Source organism: the organism of the source record quoted next, unplaced genomic scaffold (assembly GCF_019419815.1).
Source record: "Pyrus x bretschneideri cultivar Hongxiangsu unplaced genomic scaffold, Pyrus_bretschneideri_v1 Contig52, whole genome shotgun sequence".
Lineage (NCBI taxonomy): Eukaryota > Viridiplantae > Streptophyta > Magnoliopsida > Rosales > Rosaceae > Pyrus > Pyrus x bretschneideri.
This window is the reverse complement of record NW_025999790.1, coordinates 1,371,802-1,390,143: the sequence shown is the minus strand read 5'-3', so window position 1 is coordinate 1,390,143 and position 18,342 is coordinate 1,371,802. Positions and strand designations below refer to the sequence as shown.

General features: G+C 35.1%; 3 protein-coding genes across 4 annotated transcripts; all 3 read left to right on the top strand.

Moving 5' to 3' along the window:
• Window positions 1-1,090: 1,090 nt before the first annotated feature.
• On the top strand, window positions 1,091-4,811 carry LOC103945500 (phenylacetaldehyde reductase). 2 transcript variants are annotated; one of them, XM_048570180.1, is made up of 7 exons: window positions 1,091-1,281; window positions 1,419-1,556; window positions 2,139-2,308; window positions 2,624-2,815; window positions 3,124-3,286; window positions 3,873-4,059; window positions 4,180-4,811. In XM_048570180.1, the coding sequence occupies exons 2-7, from the start codon at window positions 1,433-1,435 to the stop codon at window positions 4,316-4,318; spliced, it is 975 nt and encodes a 324-aa protein (XP_048426137.1). In that variant the 5' UTR covers window positions 1,091-1,281; window positions 1,419-1,432; the 3' UTR covers window positions 4,319-4,811. The 2 variants fall into 2 exon arrangements, with proteins under 2 accessions (XP_048426137.1, XP_048426136.1); XM_048570179.1 differs by having other exon boundaries at window positions 1,416-1,556.
• A 2,176-nt stretch (window positions 4,812-6,987) lies between these two features.
• LOC125470720 (phenylacetaldehyde reductase-like) lies at window positions 6,988-11,072 on the top strand. Its single transcript, XM_048570181.1, has 6 exons — window positions 6,988-7,148; window positions 8,121-8,290; window positions 8,438-8,629; window positions 9,152-9,314; window positions 10,011-10,197; window positions 10,667-11,072. Exons 1-6 carry the CDS (start codon window positions 7,031-7,033, stop codon window positions 10,803-10,805), a joined length of 969 nt encoding a protein of 322 aa, XP_048426138.1. The 5' UTR covers window positions 6,988-7,030; the 3' UTR covers window positions 10,806-11,072.
• Window positions 11,073-12,698: 1,626 nt separating this feature from the next.
• Window positions 12,699-14,959, top strand: LOC125470786 (phenylacetaldehyde reductase-like). The gene is made up of 5 exons (XM_048570387.1): window positions 12,699-12,857; window positions 13,505-13,674; window positions 13,781-13,972; window positions 14,128-14,290; window positions 14,428-14,959. The coding sequence occupies exons 1-5, from the start codon at window positions 12,737-12,739 to the stop codon at window positions 14,742-14,744; spliced, it is 963 nt and encodes a 320-aa protein (XP_048426344.1). The 5' UTR covers window positions 12,699-12,736; the 3' UTR covers window positions 14,745-14,959.
• Window positions 14,960-18,342: the final 3,383 nt, after the last annotated feature.

The following is an 18,342-nucleotide window of genomic DNA, read 5'->3' as shown; positions in this document are numbered from 1 at the left end:
GTTATGCTAATTTATATAAAATTACATTAATAAAATTCTCTTTATTAATTAAAAGAGGGTGAAAAAACATATTTGTCTTCTATCACAACAAAAAAAAAAAATTAAGGACAATAACGTAATTTCATAGATCAAAATTTTGCTTTTTTTTTTTTTTACCTCACCTATATGTAAGTTATCATCTCTAATTTAAAAAATAAATATAAAAAAAAAAAAAACCTCTCTCCCTCCCTCCTCACTCTCTTCCTCTCTCCTTCAATTTTAACAACCAAAATAAAAAATTTCACACACTTTGTGTGTGAGTATATACTAGGGTAAACTATAGAAAGCGGAATTTAAACATTTTACATCAAGGTGAAACAAGATTTTCCATCGCATGTAAAATAAAACATTCCGCTCACTCACTTAAACACAAAAAGAGCTAAGTCATTCTCTTTAGAGCAAGTCCATCCCTAAAAATGCGCTGCCACCCAACTCATTTAATCCACTCAAATGAATAGTAATTGACTAGCCAAATGTATCTTCATCTCTAAAAAATGCGCTAGCACCTAGCCCATTAAAATATTATTAATTTTTTACAAAATAATAAAAAAATTAGTTTTAATTTCGGATAGGATTTTTAACTAATCTTGTTACGCCACGTGTCATTATCTGAAAGTACTATTTTGTAGATATATTTTCGATAAGATTTTTAACCAATCCCGATGCTCCACGTGTCACTATCGGTTTACAATAATTTAGTCAAGATTTCAATAAGATTTTCAACCAATCTTGTCACGCCACGTGTCATTATCCGAAAATACTATTTTTTGGATAGATTTTCGATAAGATTTTACACTAATTCCGACGCGTTACGTGTCACTATCTATTTACAATAATTTAGTCAAGATTTCAATAAGATTTTCAAACCATCACGTAATGCCATGTGGCATTATCCAGAACCTCATCCTTTCTTTTTTTTTTTGTCTATATAAACCCTACATGCACCAAACTCAATCCTTTAGCTCATAATCCTTCTTCATCGTTTTTAAATTTTGAGTTCTTACAATGTCTTCTTCAAAGAGATTATATGAAATCGATGAACAACCGAAAAAATTGTTGGCACAACAAGAAGAATTCTTCAATCTCGAGGAAGATGGAGATGAGGCTTTTGCAATGGAAGAGGATGAGGATGATGAACATAGAAGGCAGAGAGTGTCACATTTCCATCGTGTCATGAAAATTGTGGGTTAGATATCCAAACCTAAACGTACCGTAAACATAAATAGAAAGAGAGAAGACGAGGTAAAAATTTCTTGGAATATTATTTTATCGCCAACAGTATATACTTTTACAAACAATTGGTACAGTTAGGTTGGACTAGTTCAGTAAAATTAGCAGAAAACGATCATTCCGTATAAGATTATCTTTTTACACAGAAGAGGAGAGAGAGAGGATGAGTGACACCAGAGCAACAAAGGTGGTGAGTGTAACTGGAGCGTCCGGTTACATAGCATCATGGCTGGTGAAGCTGTTGCTGCAGCGTGGGTATACGGTCAAAGCCTCAGTTCGCGACCCAAGTCAGTCATCACTTACCGCTCTTACTTCACTTCTTCAATTGGTTAATTTATCTTTAATTGTAAAATACTTATTTATTTGATAGTTTTAATCCCCACTTCTTCGTTTTCTTTTCGATTAATTTGATTATTTAATTCTTCTTTTTTGGAAAAATGTATGAGGCTTGATGTGTGATTAAACTAATCTGTGTTTTGGGTTTGTGTATTTTGCTAATTTTCTTTTGAATATTTTCGCTAAAGTTTGTAAATTCCTAGAAATTTTGTGTGTGTTGCTGAGGTTAATTAATTTGATCAGTATGGTTTTGTGTGATTTAGGAATTTAGGACCTTGGTAACTTGATTACTTGACCAGGTTGATCCAGTTTAAGGACTTAAACTAAGTATTGATAGTGTCAAACTAACCCTCAAGACTAGATCAATAACCGGTTTCTTCATCATAGAAGGAAGAAACTTGAGCGCTTTGCGACGATCCATAGATGTAAACTGGTAAATTTGGTGATTACAAAAAGGTAGTGGATTGGGAGTGTTGAAATGGGCATCAAATGAGTCATTTGTTAAGTTATAGTTTTTATGGTTTATACCGCAGATGATAAGAAGAAAACAGCACACTTGCTTGCGCTAGATGGAGCTAAGGAGAGGCTTCAACTATTCAAAGCAGACCTACTGGAAGAGGGCTCTTTTGATTCCCTAGTTGAGGGCAGTGAAGGTGTTTTTCATACAGCTTCTCCGTTTTATCACAATGTCAGCGACCCACAGGTACATCCTGTGTCACTTTAATTGCTCCATTGCGTAACCATCAGTCGTGATATGTCTGCATATGATTTACCAATTATGTTGCATTCTTGCTGGATTTACTGAAAGTTTATGATGCCTTGATGTTCTATGCCATGCTTTTTCTTCTGGAAGTATCTCTTTCATGGATTCATTAGTATAAAATTATTGCCTTCAAAGTTCATTTGATGATGCTAAAAGGTCGCTGGATTCTAACTACCTTCTTTGAATTATACCTTGTTAGCAAATTCTTAAATTAAGACACGATAAGCTGCTGGTTTTAATGTTTTCTTGTGTCAGGCGGAACTTATTGACCCTGCTTTGAAGGGAACTCTTAATGTCCTTAGATCGTGCGCCAAGGTTCCGTCTATCAAAAGGGTGGTAATAACGTCCTCCATGGCAGCAGTTGCATTTAATGGAAAACCTCTTGCTCCTGATGTAGTAGTTGATGAATCTTGGTTTTCAGATGTAGCTGTTTGTGAAAAATCAAAGGTTTGTGCACTTCTCATTCTAATTTTATGACAAAAAATTTCTCATTGATAGGTTCTCTGTGAACATTACTACGAAGACTTAACTGGTTAACATAATAGAACATCATACGATATTAATTTGCACTTGACATCCAGTCTTGTTCATACATATCTCTACCAACTCTATTTTTTTATGCGTGTTCACCTTTATCTGGTTTTTTTTTTCCTGTTCTTATAGTTATTCACACCTGCAGAAATCACTTTCAGCTTATCATGCTTCATCCTTTAAATGCATGTTCATTTTGTTTCCTAAGACTTTTCCTTCATCAGCTTTGGTATATGATTTCAAAGACGTTGGCTGAGGAAGCTGCTTGGAAGTTTGCGAAAGAGAATGGAATCGACATCGTTACAATAAATCCAGGATTGGTGACTGGTCCTCTCTTACAGCCAACTCTGAACACAAGCGTGGAACCTGTTCTGAAACTCATCAATGGTACTCCTGAGCCAGGATCTATAAAATTTCATTACTCATTAATATATTGCATGATTTTATCAAGTAATCATTCCTACTGGAGAACCTTGAGGGCAGGATCTAGTACATAAGAGAAGCTGCATAGTACACAGATTACACTTTTTCGACTAAACCTTCAGTGCAGAACACTCTCCTCATTGGGATTTATGAAATATCATGAGTTTAGAGATTTACTCGTTCTACTTGAACTTCTGCATTCTGTACAGACGAGTGGACTTTAAATCCGTGCCTCCAATTGCTAATAGTTATGGAATTATGTTCCTTAGATAAGCACTGATCCTTAAGCACATCTTGGATAATGGTTTGGGGGCATCATGGTCAACATGTAACTACTATGTTGACATGTCACTCACACGGGTAATGTATTCCTTAGTATATATGAGAAATAGACTATGGCGAATTGGTTTCTTGTAAAAGAGAGGGTGTCATGGAGGAGTATTTACTATTGAGTGATCATAAACTAAAAGGTCATGTTTGGATCTCATGCTTTCTGTGAAACCCTACAATCTGCTAACAAATTCTCATTGCTGATATTTAATTTATGCAGGAGCTGAAAGATTTCCAAATACAACTTATAGATGGGTTGATGTTAGAGATGTTGCTACTGCTCATATTCTCGCCCTTGAGAATGCTTCAGCAAGTGGGAGATATTGTCTAGTTGGAAGAGTAATACACTGTTCTGACACCGTGAATATTCTGCGGGATCTCTTCCCTGCTCTCAAGCTTCCAGAGGAGTAAGTTGCTATGCTAATACTGTCCATATTCTTCGTAGTTGCTAATTTGTGTGACGGATAATTTGGACTTGAGATTTAAAGTCCGGGAGTAAAAAACTAACGTCTCTGTGTTCTTCACAGATGTGCAGATGACAAACCATTCACACCAACTTACCAGGTATCCAATGAAAGAGCCCAAAGTTTGGGAGTTAAGTTTACTCCTCTGGAGGTGACTTTGAAGGATACCGTGGAAAGTTTGAAGGAGAAGAACTTCTTCTGATCATGGATCACATTGGACCTATCGTTGCAACATCAAATCCCGTTTTATCAACTACGTAAGAATACGTTACAGAAAATAATGGGCGCTTCACAAAACTCTTGCACGAGACCCCTTTCTATGAAGTTTGATTGTACTTTGGAATTTGTTTCAACTGCGTTTTAGTTACCGCGAAACTTGAAGTTCGAACTTTGTATTGGATCCTAAACAGTCCGACATCCCAAGTCGAAAAGGTATACGTAGAATCCCAACTCAACCACTCTGAGTTGGAAGACAATACAGGGACTCGAAGCAATCCAAGTGCGGCAACGTTTGGCCTGGGCTGTCTTCGACTCTTAACTTATTTGCACGTCAACAAATGGTGGTGAGAAAAATTAAACAAGTTTGTCAAACTCTAATGTAACAGGTGTGTTGGGAAATTAATTTAAATTCAAAACTTTTCCACATAAACTAGTCAATTCATAAATATATATGCAGAAACAAACGCTCCCAGACACATTTGTTTTTCCATTATTGCATTAGTTTTTGGGGGCTTTTAGATCCAGGTTCAAAAACGTAGAGTGTTTTTAGGAGTGAGTCAAGTTATCTAATTATATGTTTTTATTTCTTTTATACTCATCTTATATTTTCTAAAAATATAATTAAAATATTTTAATATTATGCATTTTCCAACTCCAAAGAATATATTTAATATCTTATAACAAAAAAACTAATATACTAACATAAATTTATCTGCAAAACATTCTACCCTAACTCAAGTAATAAATATATGAATGTATATAATACCTATATGTGAGATATGAAACCTAATTAAAAGGTAGAAAAATACATAACATACCTAAAAGCAAGACACATTAATCTGTATAGGTTGATTATAAAAAAAGAATCTATCATATAGGTAGATAAACATAATTAACCTGTGATATAGGTTGATTATAAAAATTAAAAATAAAATCTATAAATGGGGTTTAAAGTAGGAGGAAGAACGAAAAATAACAAAAAGATAAATAAAAAGAAATAAGCAGAGAGATAATTGGGAAGAAATTTGATTTTTATAATAAATCTTATCATTGAACAGATAACTATTGATAATTAAATAATAAAATATAACAAATTGGATTTATTTTAATAAACTGGACTATTCTTACTACTGGCTCAAAGAATTGAACTTATATTAAGTTTGTATAAGCTGGTGTCCAATGTTGTCAACTTCTTTGTAGCCGGCATGGCGGCATTGACTTGGTGTCCAAGTTTGTCTGCTCCTTGGCTCAAGTTGTCCGAATATGCTTATCTATATAAACTAGAAATCGAATTTTAATGTTTTAAAATGGTGTAGGATTCTCTTCATTCTGAATTTCTCTTATCTTATCTTTTCTCTTATTTAAATGATTATGATTAATCCACGTTAACGTCTCATTTTGAATTTTTTATATGGGCAAAAAGAAAAAAAATGTGTGAGGGGAGGGAAGGGGAGGGAGGGAGATAGTAATAGTAGGGAAGAAAATTCTTCTCCTTTTAAAATTGTAAATTGTGTAAGTTTCATTGTTTTCATAATGTAATTTAACAAAAATAAAGAAGGATTAGGCAATAAGGTTATAGGGCTCATTTGGAAGTACCTTAATATAACAAATAGCTTTTATGGAAGTGTGTTTAGAACCAATCCTCAGTAATAGAAAAGAATTTGAAGTGCGTCATGTAATAAGCATTTCAAGTGGGTTTGGAAACACAAAAACACCTTCACCAAAAGCGTTATCAATCAATTTAAAAACACTTAAATGAATCCATAATATACTACTACAGCCTATATGTATATTTTATATTTTCCTGCTTATGTTTTCAATTGCGTTTGAGTTACTGCGAGCTTTTAACTTGGTAGTGGCATCCCGAACATATCGACACCTCAAGTCCAAAATCTATGGTTGGTTTTGACTCATGGCTTGGTAAGATTGAGCAAAATTTTGGTGCGTCAACAAGCAGTATTATTAACGACTTAAATAAGTTTTGGATTGCGATTTGAAGTCAGTTAAATAATAAAAAATTCAAAATTGTCCTTAAATTGCTTACGAAATCAAACGCAACTGAGAACGAGGAGAAGAGGGGCGGCAGAGGACAAATGCTGGTAAGAAAAATCAGAAGTTTCAATTTTTGCAAAACTATAAACTAACGGTCAACAGGAGGGTGCTGGGAAATTAAGTAAGAATTCGTAATTATGCATAAACAAGCGCTCCAATCAAAAGTACTTTGTCTCAATCAATTTTTTTTAATATAGGATGCCACTAATCCGTCTCCTCACGCAGTCTCGGTATCAAATAATGTGGTAACTTACTTTTAAGCTCCTAGTCAAATGATGTTAAAACAGAGTCTGTGACCCTAAAAAATACATATGCAAGAGTTTGAACTTGAAGATTGAGTTACTTTGTTTCCATTATTGGTTCGTTTTTCTAAGTAGAAATTTAGTTGTGATGACGGTAGTATTGCAAGAAAATGAGACAGAATAAAGAAAGAAAGACTAAAATCAATGACTGAAATTAAAGACTAAGAAAAAAACGAAAAACTTGACCGAATCAAACACTAAGGCAAAAAAAATAAAAAATAAAAAGAAAGCAAGAGCAATAAATTGACAACATATAAAAGCACCGACCGGCAACTGCAAGGCCTTCACTTTCTGAGAGAGAGAGAGAGAGAGAGAGAGAGAGAGAGAGAGAGAGAGAGAGGATGAGCGGAGGAAGTAAAGTGGTTTGTGTAACAGGAGCATCCGGGTTCATAGCGTCATGGGTGGTGAAGTTCCTACTGCAAAAGGGTTATACTGTCAAAGCCACTGTTCGTGACCCAAGTAAGTATACATACATACATACATACATATATACATGTATGTATATATGATATTTAATTAATTTGTTTGTTTTTTCACTTAGCTTGCTTCATCAAATTGTTGTATTTCAAGTTTCTGGGTTTCAGTTCAGCTCGGTGTTTATTTTTGAGTTTTCTTATGTAAGTCCTCGATAACTTCATATATTAGCGAAAAACACTTCAAACGCAGTACTATTAAAAAAAAAAAGAAAAAAAAAAGACTTAAGCTGCAACTCCAATGGGATTTCACAACCAAGAAATCGATGACTGCAACAAATTAATAGACGAGGGGTTCTTTTCTCCAATTGAGCTCTGAAGTAGCTCATTCAGGCAAAAGAAGGAAAAAGCCCAAGTCGAGCAAGCTAAAGTGGAAGCAGCCCAATCCGGCAACTTGGAAAAGGGCCTTTGGGGCAAACTGGGTGAAGCCCTTCGGGCAAAAGAGAGAGATCTTACTCTAGATAAGGGTCCCATTGGGCATTTTAAATTTGTTCACCCCCTAAATTTGTAATGGGCGGGCAAGCTGAGATTTACTTGATCAAGAAATTAGGGAATGATATCAAAATAAGTCATTTGACGCATTCCATCGTCCAAATCACGTGCATAAGAAATATCTACAAACATATATATATATATGTATCATATAATTATGGGTGTCACATGATATCTGTAAGCCTAATATGTGCCACTTGATGCAAGTCTAGCCTAATTTCACAATATCCCCACAAAATGCCATAATTTGGCTTTAGTCCCAAATGAGTGAAATTTGCCAATTTTAGGAACAAACAAGTTCGTAACCAATAAAAAGGGATAGCGATAACGCCGTTGCATATACATTTCTTCCACCTCGCTCCCACAATAGCTATGGTTGATAAAGAAGAGTAGGGGAACGTTTTAATTCTTGGAACTTGTTGTATTCGTAAGTCAGCTGATTAGTTCTATTTGTGTATTGTCACAGTTGATCCAAAGAAAACACAACACTTGCTCTCACTAGATGGAGCAAAAGAAAGGCTTCATTTGTTCAAAGCAGATTTATTGGAGGAAGGATCTTTTGACGCTGTCATTGATGGATGCGAAGGAGTTTTTCATATGGCGTCACCTGTCCTAATGTCAGTCACTGACCCACAGGTAATCTCTTCACTTTCATTGTTACTATGTTAGAGCTTTGGTACATGCGGCATGAACCTAAGTTTTGCATCTCGAGCTGTTTGTTTATATAATCCGTTACATTCTAAAATTCAGACCCTAAAATATTGTAGTTTAATATCTTGTCAGGCAGAACTAATTGACCCTGCTGTGAAGGGAACACTGAATGTCCTCAGATCATGCGCGAAATTTCCGTCTATCAAAAGGGTGGTTCTAACATCCTCCATTGTATCAATTGTATTTACCGGAAAGCCTCTCTCTGCTGATACAGTAGTTGATGAATCTTGGTTTTCTGATCCAGCTTTCTGTGAAAAAGCAAAGGTTTGTACGTTACATACGCTCATTTAGTTTTATGACAGACTTATCTCTTTCATACGTTAGTCAGGAATGCTTCACTTGAAGATCTAGGTTTATATAATGGGAATCTGAGAGTCCAGCTAGCTTCCAGTTTCGTGCAATAATATAAGAACTCGTCTTTCCTGGGGTTTTTCTTTTCTGTCTCTGTTCTCAATGATTATTGTTTACATACTCTGCAGAAGTCGCTTGTGCTTATCCTTGTTCTAAAGATGTCTCAGTTGTTATTTCTCTCTCTTATAAGTTTGATTGTGAGCAACTTTTACGACGCTTTAAACATGTCTTGTCAACCGGTGGATGTAAACTGAAAGACGATTACTAATTATATATGGTTACACAATTCATGCTCACATGTTGGTTTCCTTATCTTGGTCTGGTTGACATACCTGTTGTAATTTTGTGGTAAGAATCATAAGATTTAGATCTGATTGCGTTCATTCTTTAAAAAAATGCATTAATTGTTCTTATCAAGTCTTTGGTTTTCATCAGCTTTGGTATGCACTTTCAAAAACCTTAGCTGAGGAAGCTGCTTGGAAGTTTGCGAAGGAGAATGGAATCGATTTAGTTGCATTAAATCCAGGGATGGCGATTGGCCCTCTTTTACAGCCAACTCTGAACTCAAGCTCGGAGCCACTTCTGAAACTCTTTGATGGTACGCTTATGGAAGTAGAATAAAATCTTTAGACACGAAATTTTAGGAGCATAGTTGCTAGTTTTGTCTTTGCTGACAGTTCTAATTACACCTCAAATACTATGAGATGAGCATAGTCAGGAAAGAGGCACTAAGTTTGTAGTTATAAGAAATCTTAAAACACTGTGTTTACCTGAAGTTGGGAAACCTAGTTTACTCTTACTGAAAATAAGAATGACATTTGAAGGCTTGCATGCTTGAGTTCTTCAGGTTTCAACAATAGATATTTGACCATATAACAGAAAAGCTATAAGGCATATGAAATATTATTGTAGCACATATCTGCGGTATCATATACCATGCTTTTAATCGCTGGATCTGCATATCCAGTACCATATTGTAGACCATGTCTTGTAGTGTGTTCGTATCCATAATTCTTTGGTAACTTACGAATCTCAGATAATTGATTTCATCATTTTTAGTTTTCATAGCAAAGGTACTGTTGCTTTGCCAGAACTTCTGCATTATTCAAAGTAGAGGACTTGCATTTAACCAGTGCTATTCTTGCACAGATCGTTTATGATTGTTTGGGATTGGGACTTTATTGAGCTCATCAATTGCGGTCTCTTCTGTATTCAAGTGTCATCAATATGCTACTCTTTCTGTGAAAACTTAAATCTATGAAAATTTATTGTTCCTAATGTATCATTTATGCAGGAACAGGAAAATTTCCGAATGTAACTCACAGATGGGTTGATGTTAGAGATATTGCTAATGCACATATTGTAGCCTTTGAGAATCCTTCAGCTAGTGGGAGGTATTCTATAGTTGGAAGTGTAGCACACTATTCTGTGGCTGTTAAAATTCTGCGTGATCTCTTCCCTGCTCTCAGTCTTCCGGAAAAGTAAGTTGCTAAACATAGCCACATTATTGCATCTTAATTATACGCCTGTTAGAGGCACTTCTAAGGATAATGTGGGTTTACTTATGCACTCTAGGGTCCTGTTCTGTGGCTTTTCCTTTTGAGAATATCTTAATTAGCATATATTAGGTATTTTGAGATGGATGGAGTTGGGTCAAGGTAGGTTATCACTAGAGACCTAGTTTTGTGAAAGGGATTCATGGCTCTTTTCGTTTTCTGTTGTTTTGGATGATTTCTGAGTCTTCAAGGTCTGAATAAGCTATTTGAATGGTTTAAATTTTTGAATTTCCGAACCCAAATATCGATCCTGAAAGTAAATGGCGTGCTAAAGAATCAGATAGTGTACAGTAGTGTAAATTTGTTCACCATCTCTTGATTTCCCAACACAGAATACTTGGACACGAGTTTCCAATGTTGAAGATTAACCAATTTATGTGTCCATTCTGGGCAGATGTGCAGATGATCAACCTTTCGCACCAACTTACCATATATCCAAGGAAAGAGCTGAGACTTTGGGTGTTGTGTGTACTCCTCTGGAGGTGACTTTGAAGGACGCCGTTGAAAGTTTGAAGCAGAAGAACTTCTTCTAATCATGGAACTCGTCCATGTTGAGCAATTACGTTAATAATCATGACATATGTACTTGTATATTATCATGCCAATCTGCTCATAAATGTTACTGTAGGGATGCTTTCCGTCATACTTCAAAGTTTGTGAAATAAATGTAAAGTATTTGGTCTGGAGAAAGTGCTAGCCATTGTTATTCGGAGACACTAAAACTCATTTTACTGAGAATATTATGTTAAACCAAATAATTGGTGTCTTTAAGAGCCGTCTTTTCGGCTTGGACTCTCCCACTTCAGTTGTTGCTTTTCTTTCTGTTACTAGCATTTCTTTGGTACTTTACCAAGGAAGTCTCCAGGTATTTCTCTCATTTGAGCTTTTTTTGAGTATACAAAGGGGGTAAGGAAATCTGCACCGGTTTCACACTTTTTACAACTTTACCCCACATTGTGCCTTCCGGACTTCGGCAATCCTCCTGACTCGAAGTTTCAAGTGTCCATAGAGAAAGCAAGAGGTTTGGGAATCACTTCCCTCTGGCGAGTCTCAGAGACACCGTTGAAAGCCTCAAGGAGAAGGGCTTCCTCAACATTTGAATTCTACTACTTGCAGCAATTTGTTACACGAGTGCTCGATCAACTAATTGGGAAGTGAAGTTGGTTTTATGCTGAAGTATCCCAATAGATGCTGGGCATTATATTTTTCCCGTAAAATACTTTAAATGTATTCCGTAGGCAAATGCTCAGAAGTTGCTTTTAGATCTTTAATTAATTTATGGCTCATGTGTTATTTGTATTATTTCAATTTAACTCTAAATGACAAATTTCAAGTTGAAATTGTTATCCTCCACTGTCTTTAAGAAATCTTAATTAAGGCACTATTGATATCTTTGCAAGTTGAGATTTCTTTTCCCCTTTGTCTCTTGCCTATTTGTTATTTGTTCCACAGACAATCTTGCATATATTTGGTTGACGCTTTCTAACAACATCCGTTGGCTATCCCACATCGGTGGGCTAAAAGAAAAATAAGAACTTCAAATAGTTTTACCTCACTACAACCACCATTGAGATTTATTTTCGTGATAAAACCTCCAATTACCGAGTTGGTGATTACTATTGGTTTAATAAAGTGGGTCTCTCGGGCCTGTATCATCGTCCCTCATTATGTGATTACTTTTGTAAATATATTTTTTATTTTATTTATTTATGTTTTCTTGGCCTTGTTCTCACATGTCATTATTTCTTAAATAAAATCTAATTCAAATAAATATTTCGAAGGTAGAGAATAAATATAAGAGATTGTCGTAAAAATAAATATTGAGTTGTAGCGTAAAAAATGAAGAATATTGAGTTATATAAAACCATTATTAGTAATTTTTTGAATTTTTTATTATTAGAATAATCTTGACTATTGATTTCAACATTATAACCAATGGAATGCCAAGATTGTGCCACGACAGGGTTTTTGAACTTGGCGGCTGGATGGGTATATGCCTTTCCCCCAATAGGCCTCTTATTTTTCCAACGGTGGAGCAAAGTTTCTTTGGGCAAGAAGGCAGTTTTACCCAATTACAAGCGCAATTGGGAACTGCTGGAAATGCTCTAAATGTTCAAATTGCCCTTACTCACTCTCTAGAAGGAAGGCCAAAGCGGATTTCTTTGAATAATAAGCTAGATGTAGTTCAGGATCTTCAATTGGAAAACTAAATTGGTATTGAATCGTTATTAACGAGATTTAGACCAAGATCTCTCACATAAATATCACAAGACTGCAGTAGGTTTTAAAGTTTAGTGTGCTAATTATACACTCCAAAAATCGTCTTAAATTACCTCATCATGAACACCTCAAATAAGTGGTGGAGGATAGTGCCAAAAAAATGAGTGGTGGACCATGAGTGCCAAAATGATCATCCCATTAAAAACTAACAATCAAGCTTAGAGAGAGAGAGAGAGAGAGAGAGATGAGTACTGTAGAAGGGAAGACTGTGTGCGTAACAGGAGCCTCAGGTTACATAGCATCATGGTTGGTGAAGCTCTTATTGCAAAAGGGTTATACTGTCAAAGGAACTGTTCGTGACCCAAGTCAGTATTTCTTAACTTGCTCATATATTGTGGTTCTTGGAATCCAAAACTTTTATGCAAAAGGACTGGACTTGCAGCAGTGCTTTTGTTGGGATGTCAAGTTTTGTATGTTAACAATTTATAGTTTTGGGTTAGTAAAAATAAATTGGTATACTAACTTGGCATTTCTGCTTCTCATTGCTTAAGAAACTAATTGTAATTAGAAAGAAAATGAGGCCATTGGCATGTAATTCAGTAGATTAAGAGCATTCGCCCTTGCATCCAAGCCTGTGTTCAAATCCTCCTCCTCATAGTTTAATGTAAATTTTCCTCTAAAAAAACTAGAAAGAAAACGAGCATTTCCCCCTCCCCCCTCTAATTAGTTTGAATTGCGGCATGAACTGAATGGAAGTTATGGTATATTTCAGAAGTAGTATCTTTTTTGTTCATATATAGCCCTACTCTTAAACTAATTGATTTTTAATTTGGAAATTTTGTTAAAATAATACTACCGGTACCAAAAGACGAACATGTTAATCTATTTTTGGGCAACTTAATTGCCCACTTAAATCTCCCTAGTGCAGTCGATGTTTGTCATATGTGTGCTTATTTTGTGTGTAAATTTATTCAGTTCACTAATCACTATTTCTGTTTGTATATGCATGCAGATGATTCAAAGAAAACAGAACACTTGCGCTCATTAGACGGAGCCAAAGAAAGGTTTCATTTGTTCAAAGCAGATTTATTAGAAGAAGGGTCTTTCGACGCCGTAGTTGATGGATGCCAAGGTGTTTTTCATACAGCGTCCCCTGTACTGCTTTCAGTTACTGACCCTCAGGTTTGTCGCCCTTTATGATCGAATAGTCCGGAAAAAAGAAATCTGAAAAGTCTAAAGCATTGTTTGGCTTTCCAGAATTTTGATGTTAAAACTGGAACTATTTTAGGGAGAACTACTTGACCCTGCAGTGAAGGGAACACTTAATGTTCTACAATCATGCGCGAAATTTCCCAGTATCAAGCGAGTGGTTTTAACATCTTCAATTGCTTCAGTAATGATGACTGGAGTCCCTCTGACCTCTGATGCAGTTTTGGATGAAACATGGTATTCGGATCCACTTTTTTGTGAGAAGCACAAGGCATGTACAAATGTTCCCGTATTATATTTCTTTAAGTTTTGCATTTCATTCGTTGTTAACCTGTGATGTTTCAATGTCAGTAGGGAGAATAATCTAATCTTGTTAGGTTAGCATGAACTGCAAGCTTATATGAACTTCCTTGTTCCTTTGTTCAGCAATGGTATTTTCTCTCAAAAACTTTAGCCGAGGACACTGCCTGGAAATTTGCTAGAGGAAATGGGATCGACTTGGTGTCGTTGAATCCAGGGCATACGATTGGTCCACTCTTACAACCAACACTTAATGTCTCCGTCGAGCTGCTTCAGAACATCATGAGGGGTATATTTCAGTAACTCAATTACTTCTTGGGTTAATAGCAAGATGAACGTCATCAATCGGTCCCTTCGTGTTTAAACAGTTGTCCTTGACTCGTGATGCAAGCAATTGATTGTGTTTTGTTTCTCCTTCTTGCTCAGGTACCCAAACACTTGATGTTAATACATTTGTTGATGTTAGAGATGTTGCCTCTGCTCATATTCAAGCTTTCGAAATTCCTTCAGCTAGTGGGAGATATTGTTTAGTTGGCCAAGTTGCTGATGACCATGATACTCTAAAGATTTTACGGCAAATTTGCCCGACTTTGACCCTTGCTGAAGTTGTCAATCCTTCCGACTCAAAGTATCGAGTGTCCAAGGAGAAAGCAAAAGGTTTGGGAATCACTTTCCTTCCTCTGGAAACAAGTCTGAGGGACACTATTGAAAGCCTCATGGAGAAGGGCTTCCTCAAGATTTAAACGCCTCAGTCTTCCTGCCGCATGTTAATCATGTGTAACAATCACACTAAATAAGAAGTTCAATCATTATAGGAGGATTAAACACATATGCAACCTCAAGTGATGCTTTCAAGTATGAACAATAAAATGTAACGTAACCTTTGGTCTTGGCGATGCTTTAAACTCAATAATTTCATTATGAATAGTATGTTAACCCAATGAATTGGTTTCTTGAAGAGACGTCTCAACTCTGACTCTCCCACTCTAGTTGTTGCTTTTCTTTTTTGTTAATAGGTCTCCAAATATTTTGCTTGTGTCTAATCTTTTTTGCTTATAACAAAGGCACTTTGACAAGAACTCAAACCTCATTTGCTCGAAACTATTTGGTGAACATCGCCAATGTAATATTTGTAGAAATTTCTCCCTCTTGTTCTTTGGACTGCACCTTAAGTGTTAGATGAAAGACCAATTCAAAATTTTCTTCTTTTTTCTCCCTTTGAAATTTATAATAGGGATTTTATCACCTGCAAAAGTAGGAATAAAAACACTAAAATACTTGCAAGAGTACAAGGTAATTGTAGTATAGATGCTCTGGCAAAGTCGTTCTCCTCAAGGATTAAATGAATAATTTATGTTAAATCAAATCTTAATTAATTATTTAAAACAAAGTTTGAGAAAAAGTTGATTTTGTGATTTAAATAATAAAAACGAATTTAATAGAAAATAATTAAATAAAGTGACAAAATAAAATAAACTAAAAGAAAACGGTTTTTGAAAATTAAATTGTAAAAACCTAGGGTTTCACCGTCACCTTAACAATCCTATGTAGTTCTTCCAATTACTTATGAATTACACATGCATATTTCAAAGGTTAGTTAATATATGCCTACTTGGACCCCTAACATAGAGCGTATATCAAATATGCAACCCATCTGTAGTATTCAAATCAAATCTAAACATGCATAACTCATTTAGTTTTGTGAAACCTTTTGAAAAATCATACAACCCTTAAGATGTGGTATTCATCCTAAGTGAACTTGCACATATTAATCACAAGAAGCCTTCGTCAATTTCAGGGACCGACCTCCAACCAAAATTGCATCAAATTACTTTTCTAAAAATCTTAATGGTAGCTAAGCATTAAGACAATTAGACAGTATAAACCGGTGATTAATAGTTCAAAACCTATATGCATAATATCATAAACAAATTGAAAAGAAACTACATATTCTTGCTAAGGCTCGTGGCCTCACCCTAGCAAACGAAAATTAGTTATTAACAATCATAAACAAAATATTATTAAAAACAAGTAGAAAACACCTTGAAAATAAACTTCAAATCTCTCTAAAGTGTGCGTGTGTTTTCTCCTCTCCCCTCATGGCTAAAAAACCTTATTTATACTACTAGAAAATAAAAATCTACCTAGAAAAGGTCTTAGAATAAAACTAGGAAACCAAATAAACTAAAATAAATTAGGAAACATAATTCTAAATTAACTAGCAAAATTCGCCCAAAATCTGCACAGCCTCGAAACAGCCATGTTTCTGGATCTTCAGGACTCCAAAACAGGCCCAAAACAGCTAGAATTAAAGCTTAAGATGTCCTGAAACATAATTACAGAAGGCCTAGAACCTAAAAGACACCATCTTGGATGCCAAAAAGCCCAAAGAAGCCTAAAACGTCAATTTGATAGCACTGCACGCTGCTCCTTTATTTTATTGCCATAAATAAACTGCTCGGTATAAAATTATGAAACTTTGATACGATCAAGTCAACAGACTCACGAACATCCTCCAATTGGAATCACTCCAAAATTCATCCGTTTGACTACTTTTTGCTCTAGAGAAAGTCCAATGTCCTACATTAAGAATATAAACAAAGTATCAAAATTATCACAAAATAACCAATAAACTAAAGGAAAACTAATGAAAAGGGCTTGAAAATTTTTAGTTTTAATAAAAAAAACATGTTATAAGTCTTGTTTAATGATTAGTACAAGACCCATATTAAAGTAGTCCAATTAAAAATGATTCAACTATAGTAAATTATGATTTGTCAATTTTACCCCTAACTTTTTTAGGTTGAGTTTCATATTTTCATCGTTAATGGAGTTCATCGTTGTTTTGCAGACCTTCTTCTTTTTCTTTGATACACAAATATAGATCATCATGCTATTTAATTTATATTTTGTATTATTTCGTTGAAATATGATCGTCGTTATTATTCATAGTGTATTCGAGGTACTGCTTTTTAATTTTTCTTCATTAGTAGAGTTCATCATTTGTTTCTTCAGAAAATAAATTTGAGATCTACATGCTATTCAATAATAACGACGGGTCATTTTTTATGGACTGTAAAAATAAACTGTTTCTAGATTTTAGGTAACACTGTTTCTGGAATCTAAGTTATTGTTTCTGGAACCTAAGTCACTATTTCTGGATCCAAATGAAATAGACACACTATTTCTTAAATGTAAGTTAGAAAAGAAATAGTGAAATTCACTGTATTTGAATTTAAAGTAAAATAAGCACCATGTTTCTTAAATATAATCAATTGATGCATGAAAGAAAAGAAATAGTCAAAGGTTAAAACATAGACTGTTTCTGGAATCTAAGCCATTATTTCTGGAACCTAAATTACTGTTTCTGGAATTTAAGTCATTGTTTCTGGGTTTTGGTTCTTTTCTTTCTAGATACAGTATTTGTTTGTGCAAAGACAAAACAAGCACTATATCTGATTATTTTTTTTTTTTTTTAAGAAACAGTGTTATGTTTTGGGTTCTCCAGAAACAGTTTTATGTTTTTTTGCTGGTTTTTGCCATTAAACTTCTTTGAACTTGTTTTGACGGCTTAGTTCCGATGAATGTTTCATTTTTCAACTTTGATTTGGTTGTTTTTGAAATGGGGGAATTTGATTTGATAGGAAGATAGAGAGTTATTATGGCGGTTTTGTGCTAGGTTGAGGTTGGTGAAGAGTCACGACAATATCGAATAGCGGGTTAGGCTTGTAAGTTTGACCAATGGATAATAGTCTTGGATGATTTTTTATTAAATTTTGAGCCATTTTGGTTAAATAACATTTTGGCCATTTTGGTTAAATAACACTTAATGTTCTAGAATCATGCGTGAAATTCCCCGCTGTTAAGAGAGTGGTTATAACATCTTCTATGGCTGCAGTAATGATGACTGGAAAACCTCTGACCTCTGATGTGGTTCTGGACGAAACATACTATTCGGATTCACTTTTTTGTGAGAAGATCAAGGTATGTCCGTGTACGTTGCCGTTCTACTTATGATATTGAATATAGAGGTAAGCATAACACAAGACAATGCAGTACATGATGATGACTGTAAACTCATACGAACTCCCTTCTTCATTTGTTCAGCAATGGTATCGTCTCTCAAAAACTTTAGCTGAGCAGGCAGCCTGGAAATTTGCCGAAGGAAATGGGATTGACTTGGTTACAATACATCCAGGGTTTGCAATTGGTCCACTATTACGGCCAACTCTTAATCTCTCCATCAAGTTTGGTACAATTCATCCCCCTTGTGTTTAACAATATTCTTTGTGATGCCAGCTATAAATTGTGTTTTGTTTCTCTTTCGTGGTCAGGTATCGA

Bases quoted from the DNA above. Each gene is read 5' to 3' on its own strand.
- LOC103945500 (XM_048570180.1), top strand. From the start codon at position 1,433: ATGAGTGACACCAGAGCAACAAAGGTGGTGAGTGTAACTGGAGCGTCC. The intron at 2,309-2,623 runs GTACATCCTGTG...TTCTTGTGTCAG, and splicing joins ACAATGTCAGCGACCCACAG to GCGGAACTTATTGACCCTGC. The intron at 4,060-4,179 runs GTAAGTTGCTAT...TGTTCTTCACAG, and splicing joins GCTCTCAAGCTTCCAGAGGA to ATGTGCAGATGACAAACCAT.
- LOC125470786 (XM_048570387.1), top strand. From the start codon at position 12,737: ATGAGTACTGTAGAAGGGAAGACTGTGTGCGTAACAGGAGCCTCAGGT. The intron at 13,675-13,780 runs GTTTGTCGCCCT...GAACTATTTTAG, and splicing joins TTTCAGTTACTGACCCTCAG to GGAGAACTACTTGACCCTGC. The intron at 13,973-14,127 runs GCATGTACAAAT...TCCTTTGTTCAG, and splicing joins TTTTTTGTGAGAAGCACAAG to CAATGGTATTTTCTCTCAAA.
- LOC125470720 (XM_048570181.1), top strand. From the start codon at position 7,031: ATGAGCGGAGGAAGTAAAGTGGTTTGTGTAACAGGAGCATCCGGGTTC. The intron at 8,291-8,437 runs GTAATCTCTTCA...ATATCTTGTCAG, and splicing joins TGTCAGTCACTGACCCACAG to GCAGAACTAATTGACCCTGC. The intron at 8,630-9,151 runs GTTTGTACGTTA...GGTTTTCATCAG, and splicing joins CTTTCTGTGAAAAAGCAAAG to CTTTGGTATGCACTTTCAAA.